This window comes from Haliotis asinina, chromosome 1, assembly GCF_037392515.1.
Source record: "Haliotis asinina isolate JCU_RB_2024 chromosome 1, JCU_Hal_asi_v2, whole genome shotgun sequence".
Classification (NCBI taxonomy): domain Eukaryota; kingdom Metazoa; phylum Mollusca; class Gastropoda; order Lepetellida; family Haliotidae; genus Haliotis; species Haliotis asinina.
The window spans coordinates 98,381,898-98,398,379 of NC_090280.1; the positions used below are offsets into that span (position 1 = coordinate 98,381,898).

Genomic DNA, 16,482 nt, shown 5'->3' on the forward strand with positions numbered 1-16,482 from the left:
TGTGAGTTAAGAAATATTTAGCAATTAGCAATATTCCAGCTATATCATGGCAGAGGACACCAGATTTGGGCTTTACACATTGTATCCATATGGGGAATCAAACTGGGACTTAGCTGTGACAAGGTAAAAAGTTTAACCAGTAGGCCACCCTACTGACGATTCTATTTCTTTTGATTGCTTGGAATATCAGGTCATTTCAAACAGCAATATTTATCATGTGTTTCTGAGTGTTCACCTTCACCATGTTTCCGTAAGTCCCAAATTCCTTTTGTCGTACAAAGACAACAAACACAATGTACATTGATTTGTTTTTTATATGAATAACAAGATAATGTTAACAGTGATGTACATCCACATGAACCAGTCTCCAGTTTCTCAGAACATGTCATGCTGGGACATACGAACCATTCACCAGATGCTGAGCTACTGGGATCAGACATGATACTCCGAAATGGTAGAAACACATGGACACCATCCAAACATCCACCCACCCTAAACTAAGGTATGGTACAAACACATGGACACCATCCAAACATCCACACACCAAAAACTAAGGTGTGGTACAAACATACTCAACTCCTGATGAGGATACTGTACTAGCTGACAGTTTATGAACGCCTGTGGAGAAAAAATATATCCTTATAATTATGTTTATTGCATGAAATGAAGTTTAACACCCAGTATTTACCCATATCGCATCAATTTTGTACATTTTCAATTAAGTCCAATTTGTCAACACCTTGTCACTCTGTATACCCTTATCAAATATTGAGTAATATATTAACCAGACACCCCCTTCCCCTAATACAATACTAAGACATACATGCAAAATACATCACCCTTTCTCCCCAATCTACTCATTCAGACGTCACACACTGACACTCCACTTTGACTTAAAAAACAACACTGACACTGACAAATAGCACTCATGATTTCCACTCATGTAAGCATACACTCTCATTACGCATTGCACCAAAATGGTACCACCCTCTCACCCACACATCCAGTCAAGAAATAATCTCTCCCTACAAACTATGTGAAGCACTTGAGACATATCATCATCACAAATCATCAAGAGAAGTCAGACTGTCTGTACCGTCAAATTTGTCTGTTGTGAATACTACCCTTGGCAATATTCCTGCTGTATGGTGTGATACTGAAAATGAAAGGTTCACTGTCACATTCAACAGACTCATCAAACTCTCACCATTGTTTAATAAAAAATATGATGAAATGCTCTGAATACCTACATGACTATATTACATCAGAATTTTACCAAAAATTCAGTTTGCTTTTATCATGTATATCCTACATGTGTATGTCATTTTCATTTAGACTTGACATAGAAAATGAAAGAAACCTAAAAATGTACAAAAATGCAATCTGCATTCTCTAGGAGTTTAAAACATCAATGACAAAACAGCATTAATTAAATCTGATTCAGCAAACCAATGTCTTGAGAATAAGGAAGTCATATATTAAGTACTTCTGCCATTGATGTCTGTCAGCAGTAAAATGTTAAAAACAAAACTGAATACACAAACATGATTTATCAGAAATACCCTATCTCTGAACTGAAAGGTGAAACTACAGGTAGATTAAATAAGAACAATGATCTAATATAAACTGGTGTCACTACTGAATTCGTCTGACCCGGACTGTTGATGCACCATGACTACACATTCAGCTATAATGGAACTCATAAATGTACATTCAACAAAATATCTGTACCACACAGTGTCTGAAAAAAAAACAACAAAACAATCAGATGAATGAGACAAGATACAGGCATGTTGATTGACATGAGGAAGTGTTCAATTCCTGTCTGTCCCTTGACAGTGGGTCTTGAAGATACTTCATACAAAACAAGTTTCTACTAACATATGTACATCTAACTGCGACCATGTGTCTGGGCTCATGGCAGTTTGTGGGTGATATGTTCAACACATATTGTCCTTATGCAAAATTTCATCATTCTTAAGAAAAAAAAAAAAAAAAAATTGAGAAAAATCCCTTTCTATGAATCCAGTTGAAGAAGTTTGTAATGTGTACGTACACAAATGAAATGATTTTTGTTTTGAAACTAGTATGTTTCGACTAGTCATCATCTGAGAGCATTTCATACTGAGCAGAGTATAAGGGCACAGGTTCCTGATCACGGGAGATGACAGAGTGTTCAGCTTCCACGATCATGCTGGAAACTACGGGCTGAGCAGGGGTGGAGTAGGAGTAGCTACTGACGTCCCCTGACCCTGGGATGACTGACGCCATGCTTGTTGGCAGGTCAGAGCTAGAGTGCGGTCGGTTGTTGACATCAACTCCCAAGAAGCTGGACTCCACTGCTCGTGGACTGCGAGATCGTTGAACGTAAGACATGGAAGAGAGACTGTCTGAACCCCCTCTGCTCTGGCTGGTATTGTCTGCTGCCTCATAAGAAACATCTGTGCTACACTGAGGACTGTTGTCATGAACACGAGGGGAGCTTTTGGCAGACCGAGGTCTGTCCACCATCTGACCACCTGAGGAGACGTCTGCTCCTGTGGAGCTGCCAATATCAGACTCATCGATGACCATGTGGTCAGAGTGAGTGCTGTCGATGCTGGGGTGAGAGATATTGGAACTGTCATCAGCTTCTCCACTCTCTGCTCGCCCTCCAAATCTGCTGCGTGGAAAGTTCCGTGACTCAGGTTCCCTGCTGTGGTCCATCCCCAAGTGGGAGCTATCTGACACCTGCTGACCCACAAGAAAACTTGCGTAACCTTGAGCCTCATTCTGATCTTTGCTTTGTGAGCTCACCTTGTCTCCATCTCCACTAATCCCCTCATCAACAGAACTACCAATGTTTCCCTCACCTTTGCTGCTGCCATCGGAGCGGTTCTCAGAACTGTCAACATGTCCCCGTCTTGGACTCCGTGATAGAGAACTAGATAAAGCCATGTAACTACTTGGAGTTTTCCTGATTCCCTCTTCCTCCGGACTATCAGGGAAGTCGTATTCTGATGACTTCGTTTTCTTTTCTGAAGATGAGGCTTTTTGCATATCTGCAGCAGATGAAGGGCGAGGCAGATCTCTGGATGGAGCTGCAAATTTGCCAGGTGGTCTTGTAATGCCCCGCTTCTTGGGCTGCTGATAGTGTGGGGTAGCAGCAGTTGCATGGCTAGCCTCTGAGGATTCTGCTGCTGAAACAGACACCATTGGTCTCATCCCAGATATTTGACGATCATCTGATTCCTGAGATTGGGCCGCTGATGGATCAACTTGAGATGAACTGCTGGGGAAAGCTTCTTGCTGCTGCTGAGATGTTCTTCCATCAGGTGGACCGGGTTGGGAGTCAGAAGACCTACTGTCCTGATGACCTAGTCGTCCATCTCCTGGTTGCTGACGAGCATCTTGTCGAGTGTCTGGAAGCTGAAGCAGTTGGCGGTTTGACGGCAGAGGCTGGCTGGGTGGCATCTGCTGCTGCTGCTGTGTCACAAGCCGAGAAGCTGTTAGCGAGGGAGACACCGAGGACTCAACAGCATGCTGCTGCTGATTGAGGCGAGACTGAGAAAGTGATGGCACAGAGGACTCTATCTGCTGCTCTGACTGACTGGGACTGGATTCCTCCATTAAAGCTTTCTCTATTCTCCTCCTCATAAAGTCCAAGGTGCTGATGTTGAACTCTGTCTTGGCTTTAGTAGCGGGTGTAGTCTCGGACGTAGTGGGACCCTGGCCACTGCTGTCGGCTGGCTGGTGGTGGGGGTGGTGGCCTGCCAAGGTAACCAGAACGCTAGATCAGTCAACTAGAAACACAAACACAAAGCATATAAGGAACATCAAGCAGTGAGGGATAGTGAATGTGGCTGTTATCTGCTGGTGTCAACAGTTTAACTGTTGTCAGTCTGCGAGGTCAAAAAGGATAGCAGGAGGGACCTGTTGATACAAAAGATATTCCAACACTCAGCAAGGAGGATTGGTTTAGAAAAAGATATCCCAAAAGGTTAGCTAAGTGGACTTGTTCAGCCAATACATATTCCATTTGAAAAGCAAGGACCTGTTTAACACAAGACATTTCTAAGGTTAGCAAGAGGGACCTGTTTAAACAAAATATTCCACAGGTTAGTAAATGGGACCTGTTTAGTTAAGATATTCCAAAGATTAGGAAGAGACCTGTTTGGACATAAGAAATTTCAACAGTTCAGCAAAGAGGACCTTTTTAGGGCATACTCAAAGACTTAAATATCTTCACATCGAAAAGCTCTGATCTTCTAGGGGCATGCTTTCACATTACACATCCTAACATTGAAGAGCATATCCTCATATCGAAGAGGCATTTCATAAGACTACATATCCTAATATATTGAAGGGCCATACCATAACACTATATATATCCTGATATATTGAAGGAGCATACTATAACACTATATATATCCTGATAAACTGAAGGAGCATACATGACACTATATATATATATATATCCTGATATAATGAAGAGACATACTATAACACTATATATATCCTGATAAACTGAAGGAGCATACATAACACTATATGTATCCTGATCAATGGAAGAGGCATACCATAACAGTAAGTATGACGACATTCAGTGGGCATATGGTTCCATTAAATACCTTCATACCCTTGCATCAATGTCCTAACTAAGCCTGCATACTATCATATACATATCTTGACAGGGCATGGTCATCATGTCACACAGAATACTCTGGTATAGAACTGCAAGGGGCTTATCCTTATCTGGCATGACCTACCTACCGAGTTCCCCTGACAGCCTGTAACTAAATGGCTCAATACATGTTTTTATTACCTAGAAGGACAAACATAACAGGGTTAATATTTTTCATACGATGCCCTCCGGCAAAATATCACTTTGTCGTGGTGATGTCACATCATGAACAATGCCATGACGTCATGGTTCCTCTGACATTGCATTTTACATGCGGTGATGGCGGGTAGTCAGCCCATGTTTGAAAGTAGATTTGGGTTTATTTTCCTCAATTTGACAACTTTGGTCATGAACAGAATATTATATTCATGGCCACAATATACTATGTTCATGACACTCATGCCTAAATATCGGTATATCCCATCACTCTCACTTGGAAAATACCAACATTTAGGCACTCATGTTCTAAACACAGCATGACATGGACACTCATATAATATCCTCTATATACTATGGTCTCACTAAACAAGGAAACATAAAACATCCAAAGCCAGCAATTAGAGCACCTGTTTCAAACAGCATGTATATAGGTCATGGCAAAGGCCTACTGCAAAGCTGGCAAGCTCATTCTGGTCAGCAGACTTCTTGCGTGTGGCAACGTGTACAGACAAATGCAATATTAGAAATTAAATATTAGCAACAAAACGGACTGTGTCACACAGAATTTCTACAGACTGCAAAATGAACAAACCCATAACAGATTAAAAATTTTTTGTATGCAATGTTTAAACATACTTTCCACCTTCAGTGGCAAGGTATTCTGCTGGAGGCATGAGTGATAGGAGAGAATGAGTGTGGTTTAAGGTTGTTCCGTGCTTCCTTCAGATATATTCTAGCTATATCAGTGCTTGGAGCACCAGCTATGGGCTTTACTCGTGGGGTATCAAACCTGGTCCTTTGATGTTATGGGAGAACACTTCAACCGTTTGAGGTAAGTGCTGGACTTGAGAAATGTTATTGGTAATATGACAGTTATTACACGATACAGGCTACAATAACCATAAATCTTGCTGGCCTAATTTCCTGTTCGAAATTTTCAATTCCAATATATGATATCATTTGAAAATAATCTATGACATTATGTTGACATCAGAATTCTCCGAAACTGACCACTAACTTCTGATCTTCAAACATAGACAGTTTGTCTTAACAAGTTAATGAGGATTAAAATTTATGACAAATATTTATTACAGTTCAGGGCCTAGATTTTTGAAGCTCTCTCAGAGCTAAGATAGTCATAAGTTAATGTTAATGTATGACACTTACGACAATCTTAACACCAAGAGAGCTTTGAAAATCTAGGCCCAGTTTGTATTTCTTACCATTGTACCTGCCTTATCAACAGTATTTGCATTGTGTCTGCATTACTGCAGTACTTACGTCAACATTGTGGAGGATGCTGTGAGATGGTGGAGAGAAGAAGCACTGGAGTAGAAGCCATGCACACATTCCCTAAACATGGAGGACTTGCCTGTGTTGTAGTCTGGATCTTTCATTGTGTTACTGCTTGTCTAAGGTGTGACAGTGAGTGATTAAGCGAGTGGGGTAGGTTTTATACCACTTTTAGCAACATTCTAACAAAATCATGGCAGGGGACACCAGAAATGGGCTTCAAACATTGTACCCATGTGGGGAATCGAACCTTGGTCTTCAGCGTGATGAGTAGAAGCCTAAACCACAAGGCTACACCGCCGCCAAAGATGTGTGTGAGTGAGTGTTACTGTTTAAGGAGTGACTGAGTTACTCAGCTCCTGTTTAAGGCATGTGTAAATTTGTTTCAGTTTAAGGAGTGAGTGAGTGAGTGAGTGAGTGAGAGCTATATCAGGGGTGTCTGCAATCAATGAAGTTTTGCAAACAGTTTGTATCTTGAATGAACAATGATCAATGCCGGTCAGACAAGACACACTTGTACCCAGGTACACTATATGACCATTCGTTACAATGAACTGCTTAAGGAGTGAGTGAGTGAGAGCTATATCACTGGTGTCTGCAGTCAATGAAATACTGCAAACAGTTTGTATCTTGAATGAACAATGGTCCATACCGGTGAAACAAGACACACTTGTACTCAGGTACACTATATAATCATTTGTTTCAATGAACTGCTCAAAGCATGTATATGGTGCCTATGAATTACAGGGAGTCCTTGGTCACAATCTCACGTGTCTTAAGGAACAGTTATAATAGAGCTATTCTATGTAGCCTAAGTAGCAGATGGACATATGGCAATAAAAGATGGAGTGCAGCGGCTGAAGGGCCGGAAGGGGTACCTGTGAGGAGCACGAGCAGCTGATGACAGGAACACAAGCAGTGGCAGCAGTGAAACATAAACTAGAATAGGGTAGAAAGTTAGAACACCTGCGAATATGTGGCATAGGGCTACCTGGGGTGGGAGAGACAGGCTCTATGACGACGCTGTCCAGGTGTTGCTGGCTGGGCAGCGATGACGGAGGTGGCTGGGGGGAGCGGGACTGGTCGGCGTGAAGCCCACCCCGCTCCATGCCTTGAGGACTGTTGTGTTTGCTTGGTACCCGCAGGCCCTCATTTTCAACCCCTGAGTGAGGGGAGGGGCATGGCATAGAAGACGAGGACAGAGATTCCTGGTGGCTAGAAGCTTCGATTTCCTGCTGCAAATATAACACAATATCAATCACGCTTCATACGTTACACTTGAGCAGTTTGATGAGTCAATAGGCAGTCCTAGCAAATGTGAAACTTAAAGCTCCTAAGACTTTAATTTGTTAACTATCTTTCACAACTGTTAATGTATTTGACATCACTAGTGGCCAGTGTCTTGAGAGTAACAGTACTGTCATCCAGATTCAGCAGCAGGAAGTGAGGTGAAGTCTTGTGATTGTCATGTCAGGTGAATGAAATAAATTGAGGGGGAATAACCCTAGTGAATGAGTGATTGCATGAATTTAGCTTTCTGTCCCATTCAGCAATATTCTGGTGCCAGTCTGTAAATAATTGAGTCTGGACCAGACAATCCATTCATTGATCTGGGAAACTGGACTGGGAACAGATGACAAGTCTCAATCAAGTCAGTGAGACACCCAATCCCATTAATCACCTTTTATGGCAAAGGTTATGGAAGATAAATATTCTAACCCAGAGCTTCACGGCTAGTCAGGTCAGGGAAAACAACAATGTCACAGTGGTATGCAAACCATTATAGTGCAATTTCACCTTCAGCAGAATACAGAGTGAGTGAGTGTATGAGTGAGTGAGGTACGTAGGTTTCAAGCCGCTTTGACAATATTCTATCAATACCATGGCATCGACGCTAGAAAAGGACTTCACACATTTCATCCACATGGGGAATCAAATCCAGGTCTTCAGTGCAACAAGCAAACGCTTTAACTATTACGCTACCCAACCACTCCCAGTTTGGTATGATAATGAATTTTGCAGTCTAAATAATCCTAATTTTACAGGTAAGTTTCATACATGACATTATTTACACTGTCTCAACCATAGAAATGGCCTCAAATAAATCTATTAAACGTATTATCAGCTGTACAACCAAATATTAGCATCCTACACCAAAAACACCTGAAGTGTTATCATCAAAAAATTCTTGGACTTTTGGCAGTAACACATACACACTCTATACACATGGGATTTGTCAACTAAGTATGGATACTGTAAGCATGGCAACATGTATGCCTTTAACTCTGAAAATGCATAAGCATTACATTACATGTGCCCACCTGCTGCTGTACCCTCTTCTTCCACTTGGCGTGGTAGACCTGTTCATAGTGAGGGTTGCTTGCAGAGTAACTTCGAGGCCGCTGAGGGTCTGATGAGGAACCCACCTCAGAGGGGGATGTTCGGGACACTGGGGGCGTCAGGCTTGTCATTAAAGATGGGTGTGGCTCAGCTATCAAAGATGGAGTAGAGGTCACAGGTTGTCCTGGGGCTGGAAGGTAAGGAACTTAGTCAGCAATATCAAATCCATATCTGTACAGTTTATGTGCAAATAGTTGTCAGCAATATTTCAGTTTTATCCATGAGACCTGATGATTACTAGTTAGTTTTCAGCAATATCAAGCCATATACTTTGTCACCATAAAAACTTCAGCCATATTAGATAACAGTTAATCATTTGCTTGGTTGATGTTTAACACCTTACTCAGCAATGTTTCAGCTGTGATGATGGTGGTTGATGTCATGAGCAAACACATTACCCTTTGAGGTTATGACATTGTACGATTACAGGTCCTGAGCAAATGATCCATCCAGTCACCTTCAACACCCAGCAGAGGTTGCTGCACAACATGCATGGTATCTACACAGATGACTTACTTCCACTACTGTTGATTTGGCTGAGGAGACTCGCACCTTTGTTCTGGCCCGACCTTTTGCTGTGGTAGTCGTTGATAATGATTGCATCGATGTGTTCCCCAAGAGTTATGGCCTTAGATGAAGATCCTGAGCTCTGACTCCCTGCATGACTGGTCTGACCATGACCTTGAGACTGTGAAGAAGCTTGCCCATGACCCTGAGAGTGGGGAGGTCCAGGATGACCATGACCTTGACCTTGATGCTGCATCTGATTCTGACTTTGACTAAACTGAAGAGCCTGGGCCTGGGCCTGAGCCTGAGCCTGAGCCTGAGCCTGAGCCTGAGCCTGAATCTGAATCTGAGCTTGGGCCTGAGCTTGTGCTTGTGCTTGTGCTTGTGCATACTGCTGATTTGCCTGCTGTGCTGCATGGAACTGACGTAATGCATTAGGACCAGGGATATGTCCAATTTGAGGGCCATTCCCTTCCCGGTCCAACTGTCTTGAAGCCATGGCTGAAATAATCTGTTGTCCCGAATGAGCTAAACTTTGTCTTTCTGCTTCCATTTCAGATCGTGACTGCACTTGAGGATCACTGTGGTACTTGCGAGGTTGCTTGTACTGCCCCTGAAGACCAGGATCTGATGTGTCCATACTCTGAGGTGGTTTGTTCATCTCAGGCTGTCTACTCATCGGTGGTGTTGTCCCAGCAGCAGGTCTACGCTCATTCTTTTTTTCTTCAGGGTTTGCATGATGGATCTCATGGGTGATGATTGCATCAATCAGAGTCGCTGCTGTCAGGCTTCTTGCAGCAGTGCTAGTGGATGTTGGCTGGGTGACTGTATGGGCCACAGCGGAGTCCTTCTGGAAGGCTGAAAGGATCATTGCTGATCCGGGCAGGTCTCCGGTCATTTGACGGATGTAGTTTGGATCCGTCATTTGTCTCTGGGGAGTGGAGTCTGAGGATGATTGTACTTCAGCCTGTCTTGGTTCTCTTTCAACATACATAGGTTCATCTCTGTCCCTTACATCCCGGACTTCTGGTTTAGCGTACATCATACCTGATTCATGAACCATACGTCCATCTCTCTGATACATCTGTGCCTCTGGCATCCTCTCATGCTCCCTCCGGCCATGTTCTGGCATCTGTCGGGCATCGTACGCCCGGGGTTTCTGAGAATGCTCCTCTCGCTGCTGGAGCTGGTTCCAAGGACCAGACATGCCCATCCTCTCCTCCTTCTGCTGGTCAGGGTACCGATACTGCATCTGCTGACTTGGGGACAGTCGAGGTCGGCTGTTGGGGTCTCTCACCATCAACATGGTGTGTGACATCTGTGCTTCGGCATGCCTCTGTTCTGCTTGTCTGGGAGACATGGCCTGTCGCTGAACACTTGTGCTGTCAGGTCCACTGCTTTGCTGTTCAATTCGGGAGGACATCATCTCTGACAAGTGGGGTGGCTTGCCAGTGCCCATGACAATGCTGGGTCTCTGAGGGTGGTGCTGGTCCAGAGGAAGGGTGGTTGCTGTGGATGTGGGGATGTGATGTCCATGGGGGCGGCCCCACATTCCTTTTTCATCCCTTGGGGATGGTGTTGCTCGTGGAGGTAAAGGTGATGTCTTTCCTTGAGCTCGGTCAGCAGAGGAAGCTGGAATCTGAGCTGGATTAACATAAACAACGTGTTGCGTGTGTACAGGAAAGATAGCTTGCATCCTTGGGTCCATGTTTCGAGGATCAACATTGCCTGGGAAGTTTCGAGGTGCATTTTCTCTTCCTCTTGGAGACAAACGTCCATCTTTCTCTTGAGCAGCTGGGGACCTTCGAGGCATCTGCTTGGCAGTCATATAGTCACTCATTATTGTCTGCTTGGAACTGCTGTAGGGCTGCTCTGGATATTGATACTGGTAGTATTGTGGCTTGGATACCTCCCCTCTTTCATAGCCTCCAGGCACAGGGGGTCTGTAGGGACCCTCATACATGGGATGTCCTCTGCCTATAGATCCAGGGTCAATCATTCCTGGCATCCTCGGCATTCCCTCAGGTGGCATCCCTCTCCCAACACCCCCTTCACGGTTCATGGGGGTTCCTTTAGTGATTGATCCTTCCATTCGTTGTGCAGCAGATGGTGGTGTTGGCTGCCGAGAGACTCCTTCCATTCTTCTTCCGATAGGGCTTGTGGTCATGGGGTGACCCACAGGAGACGGGGTGGAGTGGTGACTGACCGGTGTGCCATGGGTAATGGAACCTGGGGGTATCATGAGATGAGGGCCCCCTGGGGGTGAGCGGGTCAATTTTGGGGAGGTTTTGGCTGAGTTGTTAATGAGTGGTGGAGGAGGTGGAATTCTGGAAGCTGGTGATCTAACGGATTCAGGTCCATAAGGAGAACTGCACTGTGGGGGAATGCCTCCTCGCACTGCTGGAGACAATGATCGGCCATGTTCAGGAGGATACAAAGATGGGGATTTGTCTCTCATTTCTGGCTGTCTTCCTCGACTTGCATCAGACTGGTGCACAGATGGAGTCCCATGGTGTGAATGGGCAGGTGGTGGCACAACCATCTGACTAGGAACCCTTTCAGTTGCTCTTGTGTACGAGTCAAATGAGCGTTGTCTATGAGGATCAAAGTCACGGGGGTCTCCTTTGTAGCCATGAGGTCCTTTGTCTGTGAAATCAAGAGGCCTCCGTGACAAGTCTGTAGCATCCTTGGACTCCCTGTGATCATGTGGTCCTTCTCTCTCCATGTGTCTGGCCATGCCGTAAGGGGGCATGGAACGTGAGTCACCCTGCATGGAAGTCATGACTGGCTCTCGCTTCTCCTTGCGCAGATCCTGGGGCATCCCTGAGTTTGACATTTGTGCAGCTGGTGGTCTCTGGTTTGGGTCTGAAGAAGGTGGTCCTGCAATAAGAAGATGAAGATTTATAAACCACACTTGGTTTCCACTGGTAACATGTTATGTAACATACATAATATTGGGGACTACACTTTCTCAAGCTGACATTCTAGTACCTTTGTTGGATTGAGTCCAATCCAGGATTCAAACCCACATGCCCAAAGACAGGCCAGCACACAAACTCAGCCACCTAACCCGCTCAGCCAATGTGTGTAATCCCAGATATAACATATGTTACACTTGACCACTTTCTAAATGGCATTGTGTAATTTTTAACATGTTATTGCATTACAGTTTAAAAACATGTGACTGTCTCTGTATTAAGTCAGTGGATGGTGGTCTGGGGGTTATAAGTGAGTGAGTGAGTCTGGTTTTATGCCGCTTTTTTAGCAATATTCCAGCGATATCACAGCGGGGGACACCAGAAAATGGGCCTCACACATAAGACGTCAGCCACCATCCAAAATTATCTACACTTAAGATTTATACTGCTACAAAAAGAAAGCATCACCAAAGATTCTGAACGTTTAAAAATATCATCACACCCTCTGACATTAATTTAATCACTTTCTCTCGTCACTGCATATGGTAAGTGACAGGCAGCCACTGCAAGATAATCAACTTACTGCTCCTGTCCTGCATTTGGTCAGAGTATCTTTCACTCGGCTGTCCCAGGTTCCTCTCGATGGCTGAGTGGATCAAGTCTCGAACACATGCCGGCTTCATTGGTTTCTTATCCATGGCAAACTGCTGGGGGTGGGGTGAGATGGCACTGCGACTCCCTTCAGAGTGTGTGCTAGGAGGGCGTGGTGACAGGCGGATGTCTGGAGCCATCAGGTGGCTTGGGAAGGGAGAAGCTGACTTGCTGGCATTGGAGAAATCAATGACGTTCTGATCCCTCTGACTGGGATGCCCTTCTGGTCGGAGGTTTGCCCCTGTGTTTGGTGTTGAATGTTGTGGTTGTTCACGTGGGGCAGGGATAGGGCTGGCACTCAAGGAGATGGGAGGAGGCTGACTGATGGGGGTGCCTGTGTTTGAGCGTGGTCTTGGGCTCTGAGATTTCAGGTCATTCGATTCTGCTGCAAAAGAAACAAACACTGATTAGACACATAGATCTATCAAGTCGTACTGATTATATTCAATTTTTTCATTTTTTTTTATTAGGATACTTCAGACAATTTATACTATGTACATATACATATCTTGCATTCCCAACATGTTCCAAAAGTCAACTAGGATTTGCACAAAATAAAAAATAAACACTGAAGTTCTTGTTGAAACAAGTTCAACAGGAAATTGATAATGCTTGGCCAACAAGCATGTGTTACTGCTATATGTGTCATGGTGTTTCTCAAGCTGTAATAGTCATATTAGGGCTGGCTACAATTATTGATATTCATGAACATTGTCCATTGGAAGAACAATTCATGATTATTGATATGAAGATGTTGTGTCTGATAATTTGTCACAAAGTTACATAAAGATAATGCTTGTGCTCGGTATGGGTACAAAAAGGACTGGTTGGCTCGCAGTCATTATAACATTTCTGAATGGGGTATTTCAATGAGTTAGCATGATGATTCCAGCTCAACTCTGGCCATACATGCACGCCCCATCCACACACGCACATGCACGCAGTCATATGAGCGGAATACTCATAACACCATTTCACATCACCTCATCTCTAAACTATGTTCAAAATGCTGCTCAAATTTCACTTATCTGATACTTATCAATAACAAACTGATATTCAGGTAAATTAACAACATCTTTTACCTATACTGAGATAGACAAAAACAGTTATTTTGACTTACCCGTTGGCTGGCTGACTGGCCTTGGTGGTGGTGGTGGGGCTACATGTGGGGGCGGTTCTGGGTGGGGATGGTGTGAAACAGCCCCTGTCCCCGGTCCTGGCCCTGGCCCCTCATCAGCACTCATTGTGGCACTGCTGTCGTTGTCAGGTATGCTTCGGAGGCTGCCCTGGCTGGCGCTCAGTGTCTTGTTGCGTGAGAGATTCTCCTGCGTGAGGCCAAGGGTTGGCCCTGGGGGGTCCATCTCAGTCTCCCTTGGAGGCTGGATGGGATCAATCTTTGGAACAGAATCCTCACCTATGAAAAGTAACATACAATTTACCACCAAAAACCAAACCCAAGGTCGATTTACACAAAGCAACAGCCACACTCAGACAGTTGTAAACTTGTTAAAATTACTTACCATCATAGGGAAATTCGAACATCTCACTTCATATTCATTTATATGACAGCTTCTATCTGTATGTAACCTGTGATCATCAAATGCCCTTTCGAAAATGCTGTTCTTATTGTTGCTGATGACAAGATTCACCTCGTGACTCACCTTCATCAATGGGCAGTGTTGTAGGACTGGGGGCACTGGCAGTGTCGGAATCATCATCTGCACCATTATCGTCATCACTGGACAGCATCTCTGGGTCTGAGGCTGCTGTTACAGTCGATGCCACACTTTCAGAAATAGATGTTGTTCTCTTGTCAGCCTGGTCAAGGTGAATAAATAATCATGATTCTGAGCCTCTCAACTACAAACATCAAATAAATGAAAGACTTTTAAAGTGACTTGGGAATCTGTGTACACATGATTTATCACGAATTAGCCAGAAATTTGAATCATGTTTCATCATTGTGTGATTTTGACCTCATATGATCAGTAAGGGAAAATGGGATGGGATAGCTCACCTTATATTCTCAACAAATATGTAATACAATATAGATCCAACCTTTGAGATCCTGCACACTGTTTGTTCAGTTTTCATTCAAAATTACTCCAAAATGTAATTTTCTGATTAAAACTGACTTGTGCTTTTTATACTTATCTTCTCCCTCTATGCAAAGACAGTGGAAGTTCCTATCTAATTAAGCCGGATGTACAATACACTCATACACTAGTGGCTCGTAGACATCACTCTTGAGGTGTTGCAGTAAAACCTTCAAATCCCGAATCGGAGCCTGAAATCTGCTTGGTTGGTCTTCCAGCTTCAATGAATGTAGTAATGAGTGTAGTTGTAATCTTCCCCTTCAAGTCAAATGCTGTGCTCAGGCGAGTAGACACTGCCACTGTGATAGTAGTAATGGAGAGAGTAGAACTTCCGGTATCATGGCTTGAATCTTGTCTCAACATATCCATGTTACGGAGATTCTTCTTCCCCGCAATGTAGAACTTACATCAGATCCAACTCTGACTTATCAGTAATCTTCCGGTACTATGATACTGTTCCACGCTTCAGTCATTCATGAATATTCATGAAGACAGTCGGTGAGGTAGTACGTACAGGTACACCCTTCATCAGTAATAAAGATGCTGCTACCAGAATCTCAATGATATGCCGTGAAGATGCGTCATTCTTCGTCTTCAGATCGCCAACACTGAAAGTTGTGAGCAAGCTGCCATCCTTGTGAAGTCTATTTATAGCTGGCTGGCTGTCATGGCAGAAACTGTTATCTGTTGCTGCTGGCCTTCAGACAAACAATGATGAATCTGCTGTTAGAAGACCTTTACACATCGTAAAGACAATCGAATGACGCTGTAGACGTCTTCTGGCGTTAAACGGCGAACGTTAGAATGCTCCTTCCGTATACGACAGTCTAATAGAATAATTCATATTCCCCGAATACGATCGCACATGCATGGTCTTGTGCAGGATGTTAAACGGTGATGACAACCCGTATCTTAAGCCATAATGTCTTGATGAAGCATGTGGGAAACCCTACCTGCTGAAGTGCTGAAGGTGCTTGAGAGCAGCAGTCACCGAGTTGATTGTATAGTAAATCTTCAAGCATTGAAGGACTGGATGTGTTGATGCTGATACTTTGTCACAGTGTGGAAGACCGTAGATAAGTTGTCCGCTACCATAGATATCGGCATAATCGGAGGGAAGTTCATGATGTTGAAGTCGTTGTTGATCATCCTGTAGGTGACGGTATTCTTTGGACTCCTTCAATGGTGAAGCAAAATCGAGCCCAGTTGTAATCCGAGATGTAATCTCTAAGTCCGAGAAGACGACTTCTTTTTTACTCTGATGCAGGCCAGCGACGTGCATCCCTGTCATCTCTATTCTTCCATGAATGCATTCGAGTGGTCCGAAGGGTTGAATGTTGTCCCCGTGTCGAACGTCAGAGTGATCTTCATGTCTGTGTGCATCCCTGGAATGGTCTTCATTTCATGAGTGCTTCCATGCAGCTCTGCGTGTGAAGTCCACATCCGACGAAAATGAAGAACGATGACGTCTGTGCTGATCGGGGATGCAGTCGCTTTAACATTGCAGCTGTTAGCGGGATATGTGCATGTACGCACGTGCCGTGTCCAAACTGCATTGAGATGAGACAGCTGATGGTGACGATCTTTGTGAATGAGAGCATTCGTATGCTGCATCCTCTTCATTTGACAGAACCATAGCAGCTGTCCAACCATCACGCAGGACGACTGTAGTAGATGATGACTGACGATTTCCTTCCTCTTCAAATCAACTTTCCATAAGGTTCATCTTGAGTGGAGAATTGTTGTATGAAGAGGCTGGTGTCAAGGGGCTGCGGTGTATGAAGTGACTGTAGAA

The 16,482-nt window shown here is 44.1% G+C and overlaps 1 protein-coding gene across 3 annotated transcripts in view; it reads right to left on the bottom strand.

The window, feature by feature from the left end:
- Positions 1-296: 296 nt before the first annotated feature.
- Positions 297-16,482, bottom strand: part of LOC137256304 (nuclear receptor corepressor 1-like) — a 99,081-nt gene continuing 82,895 nt past the window's right edge. For all 3 annotated transcript variants that reach the window (XM_067794067.1, XM_067794057.1, XM_067794075.1), the window contains 7 exons: positions 14,253-14,409; positions 13,712-14,005; positions 12,524-12,976; positions 9,032-11,902; positions 8,437-8,645; positions 7,107-7,350; positions 297-3,749 (listed from right to left, as the gene is read on the bottom strand). In XM_067794067.1, the coding sequence (XP_067650168.1) occupies positions 2,098-3,749; positions 7,107-7,350; positions 8,437-8,645; positions 9,032-11,902; positions 12,524-12,976; positions 13,712-14,005; positions 14,253-14,409 (5,880 nt within the window). In that variant the 3' untranslated portion in view covers positions 297-2,097. The remainder of the gene's footprint in view (positions 3,750-7,106; positions 7,351-8,436; positions 8,646-9,031; positions 11,903-12,523; positions 12,977-13,711; positions 14,006-14,252; positions 14,410-16,482) is intronic.